The sequence below is a fragment of the Pipistrellus kuhlii genome, unplaced genomic scaffold, assembly GCF_014108245.1.
Source record: "Pipistrellus kuhlii isolate mPipKuh1 unplaced genomic scaffold, mPipKuh1.p scaffold_m20_p_25, whole genome shotgun sequence".
Classification (NCBI taxonomy): domain Eukaryota; kingdom Metazoa; phylum Chordata; class Mammalia; order Chiroptera; family Vespertilionidae; genus Pipistrellus; species Pipistrellus kuhlii.
In genome coordinates this window covers 7,518,750-7,536,519 of record NW_023425524.1, presented here as the reverse complement: position 1 = coordinate 7,536,519, position 17,770 = coordinate 7,518,750, and the positions used below count along the sequence as shown (strand labels likewise).

At 40.9% G+C, this 17,770-nt stretch overlaps 1 protein-coding gene across 5 annotated transcripts in view; it reads left to right on the top strand.

The window, feature by feature from the left end:
* AKT3 (AKT serine/threonine kinase 3) overlaps window positions 1-17,770 on the top strand; it is a 165,366-nt gene that overhangs the window by 123,306 nt on the left and 24,290 nt on the right. For 2 of the 5 annotated variants that reach the window (XM_045587130.1, XM_045587129.1), the window contains 2 exons: window positions 1,080-1,184; window positions 15,989-16,111. In XM_045587130.1, coding sequence (XP_045443086.1) covers window positions 1,080-1,184; window positions 15,989-16,111 — 228 coding nt within the window. The remainder of the gene's footprint in view (window positions 1-1,079; window positions 1,185-15,988; window positions 16,112-17,770) is intronic. The other 3 variants (XM_036453532.2, XM_045587131.1, XM_036453534.2) reach the window with 3 other exon arrangements.

Sequence of the window (17,770 nt, the reverse complement as noted above, 5' to 3'; positions counted from 1 at the left end):
TTAGCAGTACATGTAAGGGTTTTGTGCTGCTTTGGTTTATTATAAATATACACATGATCAGGCAACATTGTCCTCACATGTGAAAGGCAGAGATCTTGGCTGGACATTTTCTGTAGACATGGAGACTTCTTTCAGTGCGAGAGGACTTTCAGAAACACAGGAATGCTGAGCACATGACATTAACTGCAGATCAGGCATGCTATTCCTTTAGACGAAGTATAAACTGTGGATTATGAAGCAAACCAATTTTTTTTTTTAGTCTGTTCCTTGATTGATTGTAATTGAGGCACAATCTGCAAAGCTGCTTAGAGTTCCGGTTTCAGGGAAGTACATTAAGATGAAAAGTACCAGCTAGACTTCCACAGGAGGAATGATTTTATTCATCGTCAGCTCATTGGAAGGATAAGCCATAGGGGTACACATTGTAGCTGAGGTTTCTCTTCAGAGTAACCTTGACTGAATTTAAGAGATCTTAAAGGGTCTTGAAAAGATTTAGGATTGCCTCATGTAGGAATTCCACAGGTATCACCAGATATGTGGGCTTAATGCCACATTGTTGTGTGCTTTTTGTCTGGTGTATTAAGATAGTTCTGCTGTCTCTATGACCCATGAAATGACATGAACCAACTCCATTGAATTAGGAGATGTTAAGTCCCCTATTTGCAAAAAGTTATGTTGTCATGATGAGATCCTCACATATAACCACTGTCACTGCCTTAGGCCTCCCCTAGCGGAATTTGTGGGCCTCGCTCTGCCATCTCATGGATAAGAGCTCTGGGGACCCCCCGCAGTACGGAATAGATGGCACCTCCATTGAGAAGTGCGCATCGCAGTTTCTGAGTTAATTTTTCCTTCAAGTGTTCATTTTCCCCTTGCAATGCCCATTGCCGAGCGAGGCATCGTTTGTCTTCCGCTTCTCACAAGCCCCACCTTAAGCGCCCTGCAGGGGCAGATAGACTCGCAGGGAACGAGAGCCATCCATTCCATCAGTCCCGCTTGCTGCTTCTGAGTGTGCTGTTTTGGTGCCATTGTGACAATGTGGGATTATAACATAACATGTTTTCTTTTTTTATTTCAAGTCCTTGAAATATTCCTTCCAGACAAAAGACCGTTTGTGTTTTGTGATGGAATATGTCAATGGGGGCGAGGTGAGTGACCGGGCAACCCAGCACCGCATTTGCATGGTAATTCTGTCGGCCGTTTTACAAAGATATTAAAATATAAGTCGTAACATCACGGCTCTCGGCTTCGTGGGAGGGCTTGGAGGAGCTCTTTCTATTCAGTAGATGGGATCAAAGTAATTCCTAATGAAATGTAATGATTGTTTATATTTTTAATAACTCCTCTCATATATTGGCCAATGTAATCATATTCTACATTTTTCTATATTTTTCAAGTGTAAAAAAAAAACTCTCAAAAGTAAAATCATGAAATCATTTAATTGTGAAAGTTAGAAATGTAGGGTTTATGATGCTTTACGAAGTTCTTAGGTTTTTGTGAAAATTGCAATGCACTATTTTACTTGTTGTAAACTCAGTGGAGTAAAAGATTCTAGGACTCATGGGGACTGAGTTTTCCCTTTTTCTGTGTAGCAGTCAGAGTAACTGTGACTTTATTTAGAGATTTTAAGGGGTCTTTGCAGTTTTAAAGAGAAATCCAATTAGTAGTATATTTCACCTGTTCCCTTAGTCCTCATCCTTTCTCCTCCCTATTTTGATCAGAGTCAATGTGAGGGGAAAATATAATTTACCAAAATAGTTCATTGGAAATGTTTCACATTGAGGGCTTTCTGAAGTAAGTTTATCTCATCGACCTTAAAAGTCTTATTTTCCAAAATAAATTTAAATCCTGTATAGAATCTTTCCTTCTATAAATTATTGCAGGAATGAGTTCATGGCAAAATTTGATTTTTTGGTGTGCACATTTGCAGTGTGTAGGCAGCGTGAGTTCACCATGTTTTAAGACACTGATCTTTCTACGAAGGAGTTCATCATTTACCTTTTAAGTCTGTTACAAATTAGAAGACATAGTGGAAGACCTCAGTGCAAATAAACCCATAAGAGAAAGATATATATATATATATAATTGAAAATAATTATTTTTATACAATTTTAGCAAAAATGGAAGTTTGTGTATGTAATCTCCCAATTCTTTCAGGTTATCAGATGTACTTACATATTTTAAGTGTACTTCATAAACAGACAGTTATTTAATTGGTGGAACTTAATGGGGTGATTTCGGTTCTTAAATGCATTGTTTCTGGGAAGGGAACCTGCTGGGAAAACCCATGCGATTGATTTACTTTTGGTTTTGCTTTCGGTTCACCTTGTCATTCTTTCTGCCCAGGGAGCGTCCTGGAAATGCAGAAAACAACTCGTTTGCTGTAGGAAAATACTAACCAGAGTGCTTAGGCATTTGAAATAAGACTGAACTAGAAGTGAGGGGAGCTATGAACTCACACACACAACCCACAGCAGCACCCATAGGTTCACCCAGTGGGGAGCATGAGTATGAGACGCAGAGGTCTGAGCGGGAGAACATTGTCCTGGCCCGAGCTAGGCTTCTCTAATGGGCCCAGTGGAGTAATTATAACTAGCCTAGTTTTCACTCAACTAATACTTGTTGTCTGTTGACCTTTAACTAGCAATAGCTTCCTTTCAGTCTGTGTTCTGAATTTATCTTGAAATATAAACACAACAGTTGAGACATTTCTTTTCTTGCACTTTCTTCACCTGTTGGGAATATGTGGACTTCTTTCAGCCTCATGTACTGCACAGGAGATTAGCATGCATTAGGTCATGCTTGATATTATCACCGTGTTTGCCAGTATTGTTTAAAGCACTCAATGAGCTTTTTAAAGATAAATTTTTATTGATCATTTCAGAGAGGAAGGGAGGAGAAAAAGATAGGAATACCAGTGATGAGAGAGAATCATTGATTGGCTGCCTCCTGCACCTCCACCCCCTCCACACCCCCCCTCCCCCCACACACACACACACTTTGATTAGGGATCGAGCCTGTAACCCGGACACGTGCCCTGACCTGGAATGAACCATAACCTCCTGGTTCATAGGTTGATGCTCAACTACTGAGCCACATTAGCAGGGCATAAATAATCTTGATATATGTGGATTCTGAATAAATACTGGTTGTGAAAAAAATCAAACATATACTGACTTGTAGGCCTGTCAGTATAATAGAGTCCCATCCTAATTGCATTTAAGTCATATGAATTCAGAGAAATCGGCTCAGCAAGAGCTGGAGAAGCCTGAGGATCCCAGGCAGAAGGAGGTGGATGAGAGAAGCCTTAGCGATTAGGGCGAGTATGTTAGAAGGGTGTAGTACGAGCATGTCAAACTCGCTGCTGGCGGGCCGCATGCCTCGTTTATTTGGTCCGTGTTAGCCTTTGAGTTTGACGTGCTTGGTGTAGTACGCCCTGCGGGGTGACCACGGACAGTCTTCATTGGGTTTCACATCCACTCGCTCCTAAGCGGAGTGCCAGGGGCTCTTCCTTCTTCCCAGGCTGCTCCACGGTGTGCCCTTGGGCTGAAGCACAGCACGGACAGGGTGGCGTGGGGCCCAGCAGATCCAGGCTATGAAAGCGAGTGTAGTGCAGCCTCAGCGGGCAGTACGCCAGCATTCGTATTGAATAGAACCCTGATATCCACACTGCTGCTGGCGTGGCCAGTCCTTGCTCTTCTTGTAGCTTGGGTATTACCAAGTTCACATGAGCAGAAAAATATCCGGGGTGGGGTGTGGGGGGAGGAAGGAGAACATAAACTGAAAGCCGACTGAGGCGTGGTCCTTGTTTAGTTGGGTTTAGAGCGGCTCCTCGTAGGACTGGGCCGCAGCACCCGCCTCTGGCTGCATTGCTCATGGGCCTGCACGGCGGGCCTCTGTGGCTCGCTCTCAAGCTGAGATCTCTTGGAAGTGAAGAGACTCTTAGGAGGTAAAGGAAAATCATTACGTAGAAATGTTACTCATCTGATAAGTTCTTCACATTCTGTCTATATTCTTGATGTGGATACAAATGATCCTAACGCGTTCACTCATTTACCATTCTTGTCCATACTGTGTTCATTTGACAGTATGAATTTATTTGATAAAAATCCGTTTTATTTTGTGCCTGTGCCTTTCGGTTTCATGCCCGTCTTGAGCTCCTCTCCTGCTTCCTTCGGATTCTCATTATTGGGCTGGCATCCTGTCTGCCGTGAACCAGAATCCTCTCGTTTTAAATGTGCATAAGGCAGAAGTGCTGGCAGTCGGCATTCTGGTTCTAGTTACTAATTTATGGAGCTGTGATTTGGGTGGTTTTTGAATTAAAAGTATCATTTCATATTCATAGTGTTGATTTTTTTTTTATATTTTACTAAGTTTATAGATATATAAATAACTTTATTGTCAGGAGTCTGACAAGCTAATTTCTTTGCCAACTATTTTAGTTATTATACTGTGAAGGCTATATCAGAATTCTTATTGCTTTTTCCCAAACCTTTCTCAAAAATTCCCAAGTTAAGGTTGCATTCTAATATTGACATTTTCATATAAAGTTCAAGGCCAAATAAAGTTGGGAATATTTTAATGTATACTTTTATATTCCAAAGATGCTGGTTTTCATATCTAGGATATCAGATAAGGTAAGCAGAACTACAGGAGATAACTAGGCATATGTTTATTTCTGTTATTCCTCTCCATGTGGTTAGGGCACAGCAGGGAAATCTCAGGGGAGTCAAACTGCTTCTTACACCAAGGCCAATTACCTTAGAGTGAGCGTTGCACAGAAGGTACAGTGGAATATAATTGGGGACCATGAAGAGAAAAGGCAGGACAATGGATCATAACATCTGTACTAATAAAAGGGTAATGTGCTAATTAGACTAGGTATCTTCTGGACAAAGCCACAGTGGTGGGAGCCAAAACAGAGGCAGTTAAGGGCAATCAGGCTAGCCGGGGAGGGCAGTTAGGGGTGATCAGGCTGGCAGGGAAGCAGTCAGGGGCATCAGACTGGAATTCAGAGTGGTTAGTGACGATTAGGCAGGCAGGTGAGCAGTTAGGAGCCACCGGTCTCGGATTGCGAGAGGGATGACCGACTGCCGGTTTAGGCCTGTGAGATCGGGCCTAACCTGGCAGTCAGACATCCCCCAAGGGGTTCCAAATTGGAGGAGGTGCAGGCCGGGCTGAGGGACCTCCAACCGCATACATGAATTTCATGCACTGGGCCTCTAGCATTTAAATATTAGAAAGTATAATCCCCAAGCAGTTTGTAGTCATTTGTGTTCTTCATCTTTTTCACTTGGCATAATACGTTTTAAACTAATAAATATTGTTGTATATATCACTAGTTTCTTTCTGTGGCTTTACAGCATTAAGTGGCTATATCTTAATGTGGGTCTACCCAGTCACCAGTAGACAGACAGTTGGGTTCTTTGAAATCGGGGGTTATTACTAAAAAAGCACCTGTGAATATTGCAGTATAAATCTGTGTGAACATACAGTCTCAGTTATGTTAGATAGACACCTAAGAATGCAATTTCTGTATCACTGGTGTGTTCAGAAGAAACTGTCAACTTGTCTGTTCCACTTTGCACATCTAGAATGTTACTTAACATCATCGTCACCTTTGGAGTGGTTAGTTTTTTATTTTATTATTATTTTTTTAAATATATTTTATTGATTTTACGCAGAGAGGAATTGAGAGGGACAGAGAGTTAGAAACGTCGATGAGAGAGAAACATCGACCAGCTGCCTCTTGGACACCCCCCACTGGGGATGTGCCCGCAACCAAGGTACATGCCCTTGACCGGAATCGAACCTGGGACCTTTCAGTCTGCAGGCTGACGCTTCTATCCACTGAGCCAAACCGGAGTGGTTAGTTTTTAAAAGATTACCCATTTCAGTGGCTGTGCAATGGTATATTATAGTTTCATTTTTAATTTCCTGAACAACTAATGCTATTAACATAATTTTTTGTGCTCAAACCGGTTTCGGCTTTTATCCATTTTTTAACTGAGCTGTTTGTCTTTTAATATTGAGTAGTCAGACTTACTCTAGTATATTCTAGACACACATGCTTTGTTATATATATGTCTTACAAATATTTTCTCCCAATCTGTGGTTTGCCTTTTCATTCAAATATACATTTCCAGTGTATATTTTTGGTTAAATTATAAAATAAATATTTTTATTGAAATATACATTTTTTTTTATTTTTTTTTAGTTTTCTTTATTGATTAAGGAATTACATGTGTGTCTTTATCCCTCCCTATGTCCTCCAACCCTCCACTCATGCCCTCACCCCCCTGGTGTCTGTGTCCATTGGTTATGCTTATCTGCATGCATACAAGTCCTTGGTATGTATGTGTGTGTGTGTGTGTGTGTGTATATATATATACACATTTTATTTTTTTGCAACACTCCAGAATACATAATTTACATTCAGTAAACTTCATCACTTTTAAGCCTACCATTTAGTGAGTTTTGACAAATGTGTAAAGTAGTTGACCATCATCACAGTAATAATACAGAACATCTGTGTCGCCCTAACTCATCTTTCTTGCCTGTTTGATGTCGATCCAACCATTCCCTCTGTCTTGGAAACCACCGATGTGTTTTCTTAAAGTGTCTTTTGAAGGACGCAACTTACAAATTAGATGAGATGCAGTCTATCAGTATTTTTTCTTCGTGGTTTATGAATTTTGTGTTTGATTTAAAACATCTTTAGCTATCCCAAATTTGTTAACATTTTCTGTTTTCTTTTAGAGGTGTTAATAGTTTTATCACTTACATTTAGGTCTGATGCTTTAGTAGTTTGTGTGTTTCCAGGAATTTGCTGATTTCATCAAAATTTTAAAACTTGTTGTCTAGTATTAATTATAATATTCACTTATTATATTGCCTTTGTGTCTCTATGTAGGATCAATAGCTGACTTCTGTCTTTTATTCCTAACTTTGTATTTTGTTTTCTCTTTCTTTATTTCTAATAAGTCTTCCTAAAAGTTAGTAATTTTTATTGATATTTTTTAGCTATAGATTCCATTTATTTTTCTTTAATCAGTTTTGGGTTGTCAATTTCATTGATTTTTTTTTGCTCTTTATTCTTTTTTTTCTGGTTACTTTGGGTTTGATTTGTTTTGCCTTCTTTTTCTCTTTCTTAATGTGGAAACATGGCATTTATTTAAACCTGTTATTTTTTATAAGCATTTAATGTTATTGTATAAGCATTCCTGTAGGCACCGATTTCTATGTTATATTTATATATATATATATATGTATATATATGTAAATATTTGTAGCATATTTTTAATGTTATATGTTTTATGTGTTATTTTATATGTTATATCTGTCATTCTTTTCCCAAGTTGACTAATTTCTCTTTTCATGTTTTTGACTAATAGACTATTTAAAGGTGTATTGTTTCATTTCCAAATACTTGAGGGTTTCCATATATCTATTTAACTTATAGTTTAATTGTGTTCAGAGAGTATATTGTATGGTTGCTATTCTTTTAAATGTATGGGATGTGGTTTTTGATTCAGAATGTGATCTGTCTGGTGCATGTGCTATGTTGTTAGAAAGGACATGTATTCTGGTGTTTTGCTGGGGTAGGGAGGTGGGTGACCTGTGAATGGTGGTCAAGTTGTTTGATAATAAAATGTTGTTCAATTGTTCCATTCTCTTACTAATTTTATGTCTCTATTAAAAAAATATTGAGAGAGTGCTGTTGAAATCTCCAACCCAAATTGTGGATTATCTGTTTTTCCTTTCATTTTCTTATATGGCGCCAATAGTTAGTTCATACTTCTGATTCATACTTAAATCCTATCTTATCATTTCCACCTTTTAAATTTGGAGTATTCAGTGTGACCATAGCAAACGTTTGGCATACACATTGGTATTCTTTTATTTCTCCCATCTGTTCTTTGTTCCTTTTCTGGGAAATCTGTTGCTGCCTTCTCCTGTGTTGACTGTTCTCGCTGTTTTTCATTTTAGATGCACTTTAGGGTTAGTCATGATGCTTTGTCTTGTTTTGATAATAGTAGTATTTACGACGATTTGCTGAATTTCTGTCCAGTTCTAGACCCTGACAAGGCAGCTGGACTTAACAACAGTCTTTCTCCTATGTGGTTCATTCTAAGCAATTATAAAGAAGGCTTATAAATGAAATTTCTTGTTAATGGAGTAATTTACACATTTGTTGTCTCAAATTAATAGGATCTGTATTTTAGAGTAATAGGTGATATGCTTTAGAGAGAGATGACCTAAGTTTGAATCTCAACCCTACCATTTAATAGTTATGTGATGCTAGACAAGTTTCATAACATTTCTAAGCCTTAGTTTCTTCATCTGTATGATGGACATAGTAATTGTGCCTATTTTATAAGGTTGTTTTAAGGATTAAATGATATAATGCATGTAACTTAGCACAGTATCAGTTAAGCAGAAGCTTTCAAAAACAGTGATAGTAATAACTTACATTTACATATCATAATATGGAGATAGCATTACACAGCTTTTATGAGTGTTAGAATGTAATGCTCTTAATGCTCAAAAAGTAATGTTTATTATTTTTATTGTATTGATATTAAATGTTCCACAAATATCCCAGATATTTCATATATATACTAATAGGTTTAAATATTTTAAATTGCGTGATAATTTTTGTTCTTTAAAAAGTATATTTTATTCTATAAATGTAGAATCTATTAATATTTGAAGTGGTAGAACTGAGCAATTTCTACTTTAATCTTGTTAATATAATTTTAATAAAATATTTTAGTAGAAATTATTTTAATTATAAAAGTAGATTTGGAATTAAAATTATTTTTAAAATAACTATTTTTATACTTATCACATTATTAAATATTTTCATTCAGTGATTTTTTTTTAATATTATTTTATTGATTTTGTACAGAGAGAAAGGGAGAGAGATAGAGAGCTAGAAACATCGATGAGAGAGTCATCGATCAGCTGCCTCTTGCACACCCCCTACTGGGGATATGCCGGCAATCAAGGTACATGCCCTTGACCGGAATCGAACCCGGATCCCTTCAGTCCCCAAGCCGACGCTGTATCCATTGAGCCAAACCGGTCTCGGCCATTCAGTGATTTTTAATCCCAGAAACTTTTCTTAACTTTTCTCTTTAATAATTGCCCCTTACAGATACCAGGGATCTCGTTGGTGATCTAGAATTGCTTGTACATTTTCAGACTTATAGGAAGACGGCAAGAAGTAGAGGGAAAGATACTTAGCTGGTAATATATAGCTGGCACAGTTACTACTGAACAAGTATTTTAGGGTTCAGTTGCCCTGTACCATTTAAATTGTATTTTAAGAAATTTTATATTGAACTGTCATTAAAATATGGTATTTGTATCTCATGTCTATATCACTGTTCTTTCTGAAACTTCAGAAACTAAGTGCAAATTTACATTACTTTGCATTAATTTATACTGTAGCTATTCAATAATATTATTCCAATTGTGTAGGCCAATAGTATTTATTAGAGACTAAATATTTGTTTTTCCCAAAAATCTCATATTAAAACCTAATCCCCAATGTGATACCACTTGGAAGTGGGCCTTTGGGAGGTGATTAGGTCATGAGGGTGGAGCCCTTATAACAGGATTAGTGCCCTGAGGACAATGCAAAGACAGCCAGCCATGAACCCAGAAGCAGGTTCTCACCTGACAGTGAATCTGCTGGAGCCTCGATCTTGGATTTCCCAGGCTGTGAGAAATACGTTTCTTTTGTTTTTAAGCCACTCGAGTATGTGGTGTTCTGTTACTGCAGTCAGAGCAGACGAAGACAGTATTGCTGATTAGCTTCCCTGTGAGTGAGCTGGATGCATTCTTTTCATCTTGCGTCTCTTTGTAAACCCCAGGGCTGTGCTAAGCAGCTTTATTTCACAGACTGCCGTTTCTCATGGCTTAATTAATTAGTTGTCTTTAGGATACTCGGGTCCCAGTTTCAGTTTATATTATGATCATGAATGGGATGATTGAAATTAGGGAGACTTGTATTGAGCTTACTTTGCTGTTCTCTAGTTACCAACCTTTTCCAAGGGAATAACTGTGTATGCAGTATTTGCAAGAAAAATATGATAATTGGGTTTAAAATCTAAGACTGCAGTGATCATTCCCAAGTCATTTTTCAAGTCCAGATCTTTCTTTTGGGGGGAAATTTGTTGCATTAAGAATATAACTTTTTTTCCCTCCAAAATATAGCAGCTTATTTTCAAAATAAACATTCTTGGGTTTGTGATGAAATATAGACTTGTATATTAATAGATTAAAATAATCTTTTTGCATTGCTGTATTTCTACAGCATGGCTAAGCTCAACATTAAAAAAAAAAAATGTAGTCCTTGCTTAAAGGAACTTAAATTTCTAAAGACAATGCTCCTTGCTTGAGCGGCAAGTAGCTTATTATTTTTAAATAAAAACAAAGTTATTTAGTTATTGTATGTGATTTCTTGAAGTTTCCAATAAAAATACTGAACCTTCAAAACCTTATAAATAATTATTTGGGAAGAAGCTTGGATTTAATTTTTATTTTTGCAATACATATTTATTAAGCACATAATATGTGCCGCCTGTGGGACGTGGTGCTGAGGAAGCAAAGCTACAGAGTACTTGCACAGCTTTTCCTCTTCCCTGTGCCTCTGCCAGACAAACAATAATAATAATAATAAATAGAGTATTAAATTTGTCATGAGCCTAAATGAGTACTAGGATACACAATGCATTTATTAGAAACCATTGTGTAATTTTTATTGTAAAAGTGACCACAATGCGTATTCATTGCAGAGAACATCAAAATGCCAAATAGTTATTTCAGTTCCATTAAGAAATATTTATTGGTTGCTTAGTACAGCCGGTTACTGTGCTGTGTGCTCAGTACTTACTGTATGATGTGATCAAGACGGACGGTCTCCATGGAAGACGTAGTGTGCTGGGGAGCAGCTATTAAATACAAGCGGTTTTCAGGTTATAAAACAAGATAAAAACTACTCTAAACCTCACCACCTAGCAATAACTGCCATTACCACGTTAATACATCTTCCTGTTTTTATACTTACATATATTTTTATTTTATTTAATATCATGAAATACATCCTCATCGTCTACTCATTGATTCTGTGGACGCACTATAATTTATTAAATTCCTACTAAATTTTTGACCATTTAGATTGTTCCCATTACTTAAGCATGTATAATCAACATACAGTAAGATGGGCTCACTTCATGTGACTTTTGACAAATAACTGTACATGGAGGCCTCCTTACAATAAAGATACAGACTATTCTTGTTGCCTCAGAAAGTTCTGGGGCGCCTTCCCGCCCCATCCCCTCTCCCCGTCGGCATCCACAGGAGGCCCCAGGCGGCCAGTGATCAGCTCTCTGGCTCTCCAGACTCCCTTCACCATCTCTAACATTCCTCAGCCACAGAGTCAGACAGCACACGCTTTGTTGGGTCTGCTCTTTTTCTCGGCCTTATGCTTGGCGCTGATGCATGCGGTTGCATTTCTCAGTAGCTCGCCTTTGCTGCTGAGTCACCATCCATATGTATGGCTTGGCTCCACCAACATTTGCTCATCTGTCCGCCGGTGGTGGACATTTGGGTTGTCATATTTCCTATAAATATTCAATGTCGTTTATATCGCTGCTATTCCATGGAGTTGAGTCTACCAGGGTTTCCTTGTCTGTTTTTGTTTCATTTCTTTTCTGCTTGGAAAATCTCTCATCCTGAGATCTGAAAACTATTGATTCATATTTTCAACTTTTTTTTTTTTAAAAAAGTATCATATTTTATACTTAACTGAAATGTATGTTGTTATGGTACAAGATGAAAATTCAGTTTTACTTTTCTCCAAATTTGACCAACTATTGTATCACCATTTATTTGTCATTTTTTTTCTCATCTACTTTGGCATACATCATCATCATCAGTGTTATCAGGTACCAACTTTTTATAAAATAACCAGATTGTGGCCTTCTGATTTTATTGGTCTTTCCATTGGTGTGCCTCTCCCATATGAATTGTAGCTTTACGGTACAGCATCGCTCCATTTCTTTAGGCAGAAGTTTCCCTGAAAGCATTACATAATACGTTGTAGCAGAAATCTTCCATTTCAGCAATATGTTGGCTCACCTCATCCATTTTTTCCTGAAGGCGTCACGTACCATTTCTGCCTTTGCATCCTCTTCTGAGCCCACGTAAGTATGACATCTCTTCCCAGGAAGGTAGCAAATGACCTCATTCCTGGGCCTGGTCAACGCGAATTCCTTCTGGAAACTTGCTTTTCCTTCGTTCTTCAGGCACATCCTTCTTTCCTCTCACACTGCCAGGTCTCTGCCTCAGCGTCCTGCTCCCTTCTCCTGCCCCCGGTGTGGTGGTTCCTAAGATTCTGAGCTTCTTCTGTGCTCACCTTCTGCTGAATTCCTGGGCTGTCGCATGCCGCCTCGGTTGTAACAATATCTTCCTATAAATGACTCTCATGTCTACCTCTACACCCTCGGGCCCACTTTCAAAGCTGTGGTGTCCAATGCGTCTTTATATGTTAACAGGTCAAACAAGACCCATTGCTCCTCTGTCCCCATTTTCTTTCCCAACGCTGCTGGCTGTAGCATCTACTCAGTCATCCAAGGACACCCCAACACTGTTACTCTCTCCCTTGACCCCAATTGGTGCAAGCTCGTTCCCTCTGGAATTTTGACTCTTGAGCTGCTGCGGTTGAGGCCTCTGAGCTGTCATTCAGCTCATGTGTGCCTTCTGATGTTGTCAGATATTGTCTGACTTGCTCATTCGCTAATTCCAGTGCGCTCTCTATTTTATGACTGCCATACCGTTAGCAGAACTGCTCAGGTCACCGGCTGTTCTGTCCTAATCGTGATGTCCTTGCGGATTGCTACCACGTTCTCTCGTTGTGTCAGCTTTTCACAGAACTCCCGCCGACAGGTGCTCGGCGACGTTCCTGTTGAGCTTTACGCAGTGTTTGCCAGACCGTAGGCTCGGATCTGGTTCACGGGTGCTCCAGTTGCTGCCAGAACTGTTGTTTAATTATCCTAATTGTTTGCACCCCAAATTCTTTGAAGCTTCTTATCTCAGAATATTAAATCTCCACCCCCATATCTTGGCAGTCAAGGTCCTAAAAGATGTGGCCTCATCCTTTTTTTTACTTAAATCCGGGCATTGCCTGGAATGTGGGTTATTCGTCAACTGGGGGAGTTCCTTGCGTGTGTTTTCTTGCCGTTGCTTTCTTTTTCTTTTTAGTATTAACTCTTGATCAAGCATTGATTAGTTGACTACTCTGTGCATGTTCTGTACGAGGCCGTGTTAGAGACACAAAGGTGGAAACAGCTTGAGTAGCGGTCTTTGATAGGCTTCAATATATTAATAAGATTCTCCTTTTGCGAAAAGTTCCATCCTTATTTGTGAAGCCTCCTCGGGTCATCTCAACAAAGATTAGTCATCCTTTGCCTCCAAATCATTTTTAACATCAGAAGTGGACAACGTATCACAGCTCTCATGGATTTTATCTCTGCACGTGTCTCTTCCTCTGAGTTGAATGTCTTGAGGTCAGGAATTGTCTCTGTCATTAAATATATTCTCTCTTCTCTTCCCATGCTGACATGGGAGCTTTAAAATAATTGATTGGAAACTTGGCTCCCAGCCAAGAAATGTACAGCGAGTTAGGTAGGCAGGAAAGGGTTGTATGACCACAGCCAAAGACGTGCTTCCGGAGAGGACTGGGGGTGATGGCTAAGCTCCAGAACAGGAAGGAGGGGTCTGGTCTGTAAGTCATCGGATTGGGCAATTAAGAGGTTCTTGGTTATCGTAACAAGAGTAAGTCCCATAAAATAGCAGGGGCAGGCTCGGAGGACAGCAGATTGAGAAATAAATAGAATTCTCCTTAAGTAAAACCTTTAGCATCTGTTTTTATGGAAATTGGCTGGGAGACAAATCGAAGATATGTGTGGTCTAAATAAAGATCTAGAATCCCGCATGCATTATATTGATGGAGGGAGCATCCATAAGTTTTGTACCGTAGATGAGTGGGTAGCAGGTTTGATGTTATTTTAAGAAAATTTATAAATTTAACCACTATTCTCATTCCATTAGAACACTACCATAAATCTACAAATCTACATAGAAGGCCCAGGTTCACTCACCAGAGTTAGTGATATGTTGAATAAAGCATGGCAGAAATTACTTTGACCCAGAAATTATTCAGAATGGTTTTACTGATGGTTCATGTTTCTTTCTACTCACTGTCCTTATTTGAATGGTAATGCATTGTGTAGATATGTCTGTTTATATGCATTACGCATTATAACACATAATATGTGTTATATATATATGTGTATATATATGTATATATATGCTTATATAAAGTAAATATTTTTAAAAACTTTCCTGAGGAATTGTTACACACTAGTTTGATTTTTTGGCATAGTGTATTGAATTCTTGGTCTGACACAGTTAACATTTCTGCATTGAGAATGCCTTTTATATTTGATGGTATGCCATAGATTTTATTTGCCTTTTTTGACTTTTTTTTTTCTTGCTTGGTGTAAACATAAATAATGATAGGGTCCCAGTCAGTAGCGTCTTGGGGCTGATAAAACAGGGCAATATGATAGAGCATTAAAGCTTAGCGACTTCGGCCTACTAGTTTAGCTTTGCCTTAACTAGTGTTGGGCTAGTCGTTTTTGGCGATAGGTACATGATATTGCCTCTCTTCTTTATTGTGACCGTGGGCTAGGCACAGAGCTATGTCAGTACAATGACAGGCTCCTCAGGGGAGACGGAGGTGGGGAAGGGAGGACGGAACCTTAGGGCCCCCCGTGTGTGTCACCGAGTTATGGTTTGGGCTGCGAGGCACACACGTGGTTAACTAGGCCTGTTAGAAACTTGTGGAAGCGCTGGGAGGCACTCATCCGGGGGACAGTATCGCTGATCTCTCATCTTGCAGCCAGGAGCCCCCTGACTGGGGGCCACTTCTACCCTCACAGACGTCTGTGGAGCATCTGCCGGATGCCTGGCGGTGTGCTCAGCACTCCCACAAGCCCTCCTGCTCCTGGGCTTTCTCGGTCCAGTGAGATGGGCCACCAGGGGTCCATCTGCTGGAGGCCTGCTCCTTCTCTCCATGGCCCGCCTGGGAGATGGGAGAGGCAGCTTGCAGAGAGATGGCTGAGCCGGGGGGGGGGGGCTGGGTGCTTGGGCACAGAGGACACCCAACCAGTACTTGTAGGCTGTCGAGTGGCGATCAGCTGAGGGATGGCTGGGCTTGCTATTCACGTGTTTGTCTGAGAAAAGAGTGGAGACAGAAAGAATGGGCGTCGAGAATGACAGGGGGCTGATGGGAGCTTCTCAGGCCGCCGTGGACATCACTTCCCGCTTCTCACCATGGAAACACGATGCAAACCGTGGGGATGTTTGCAGAGGCAGCGAGCCGAGTCAGCAGCCGCAGGACAGAGCCAGTGCATGCAGGGCAGCTGCAGCAAACCCGTCCTCCCCCCGAAACCAGATGCAAACGGGGTCGTTAAACAGGGCGGCTGCCTCGCTGCCCGTGTGCACTTAGTTAATAAAGTCTCCTTTAAAAAAAAAAAATTAAATTATTATCTGTATTATCTGTTAATAAAGTCCGGGAACGGGGAGCAGCCGAGAGGGAGGGGACACGTGGGGATCCATGGCGCATCCCTCTTCCTCCGGTGATGGAGGTTAAACAGGAGCATGCAGACTGCCTTCCCAAGATGGGTGCATTGATGGAAAGGCTGGTCTGACAGCCCGTAGGCTCCCCCCCCCCCCCCCCCCAACCCCCCAGAAACCTGGGGAGCCGAGCCAGCTGCCGGCCAGGAGGCTGTGTGTCCGCGGAGAGTACCCCATCTATCAGCACAATATGGCGCGGAGAGGGGTTTTATGTTGGTGCTAATTCCCCACTAAATCGGTAATGATTACAACCCCCGTCCCCGCTGTCTCCCCGCAGCTGTTTTTCCATTTGTCGAGGGAGCGCGTGTTCTCCGAGGACCGCACGCGCTTCTACGGCGCCGAGATCGTGTCTGCGCTGGACTACCTGCACTCGGGCAAGATCGTGTACCGAGACCTCAAGGTAAACGCACCAGACGGCCCGCCCGTTTCCGTCGGGAGAGGCCGAGGGACAGACAGCGCAGTTACAGTCACGCCGCTCCGAGAAAGGCACGCTGAGTGGGGCAGAAAGCACTCTGTTTAAGGATGTGGTGGGTACTGCACCTGGGAGGAAATGGCAGTCACGGCTATGGATATCGTTTAAAAGATTTTTTAAAGAAATATATTTTTATTGATTTCAGAGAGGAAGGGAGAGGGAGAGAGAAAGAGAAACATCAGTGAGGAGAGAGAATCATGGATCGATCGGCTGTCTCCTGCACACCCCACACTGAGGATTGAGCCCGCAACCTGGGCATTTTCCCCTGAAGGGAATCGAACTGTGACCTCCTGGTTCATAGGTTGAGGCTCAACCACTGAGCCACACAGGCCTATGCCCGAGATTTTGATGTATAATACTTTCTGCTTGGGTGCCCAGATGAAGTACAATCTACCAATAACAGTCTGAGTTTTCTGTAACTGTGCTGGATGATATTAAACATCTGATTAAAAGTCAAGTAACTTCGCAAGTGACATTTTAAAATAAGCTTCATTATGAGAGTCTAACATCCGATGATGTATTATGAAGAAATTTTATAATAAGACTTTTTTTGGAGGAAAATATTTGGCTTGATTTTGGTGTTCACTTTTTTGGCAGATTAAACACCTGCAGCATTTTAATATAGTATGGCGTTGGTTTGATTTGCATTTTATTTTATTTTTTTACTCTTTAAAAAATTAAGTTATTATCTCTGTACATATTTTACCATTGCCCGCCCCTCCCCCATTGATTTACATTTTAAAAAGGGCCATCACTTCTGCCTCCGGCCAGTCACTTCTGGCCTCCAGCAGCACCGATCCTGGTACTCCCCACAGATTCCATCTTTACTGTAGCAGGAGGAGCGGTACAGGTTTGAGAAGCCATACAGATAACACAGCTTTGGGTCTTTAAGAGTCCCCTTTTCCTCCTGGTCCCAGCAGAGCAGAACCATAGCGCTTTCTTGCCACAATTTCCTGTGCATGGGGCACAGAGGACAGAGATTTCCAGCGCTAACATTTTCTCATTCAGACGCTGATCCATACCCTCTGTCACATAATGCCTGTCCCCTTAAACTGGGTAAAAATGTGGCTTTGTTATGGGAACTCCATGAGGCGTATTGGGTAATATGTCCTCTCTCCTCAAGGCACGCGCTGCTCAGAACTGTTAGATGACAGCCCTCTGATATGAGTAGGCAGCAAAACCAGATTTCTAATACATAATGCTTCCTCTCAAGCCCCCCGTTTGTCTTCATCATTGCTTTGGCCAGTGGGCGCCTTCATTAGGCATGAGCATAATGCCCTGGTAACGAGGACCGAGTGTGGCGATAAAGCAGATGCACCGAGCTCATCCGGGGAGAGACCCTGGCCATCAGCGACAGCGTGCGTGCTGCAGTCTGTGGCTGACGAAAGGAGGAAGGAAAGCCAGGGTGTTCAGGAGAGAGAGCCGAGGAGAGATCGTTGGTAGATGTGTGCATGCCTTCTTTATTTGGTGGAAGCGCTCCGAGGGTGGGAATCCTGTGGTCCTGTGTACGTTAGTGTTAGGTGCGCTAGGAAGTGACGCCCAGGTGTTCCACTTGGAAAGGACTTCCGGGTGATTGATTCTGCTCAT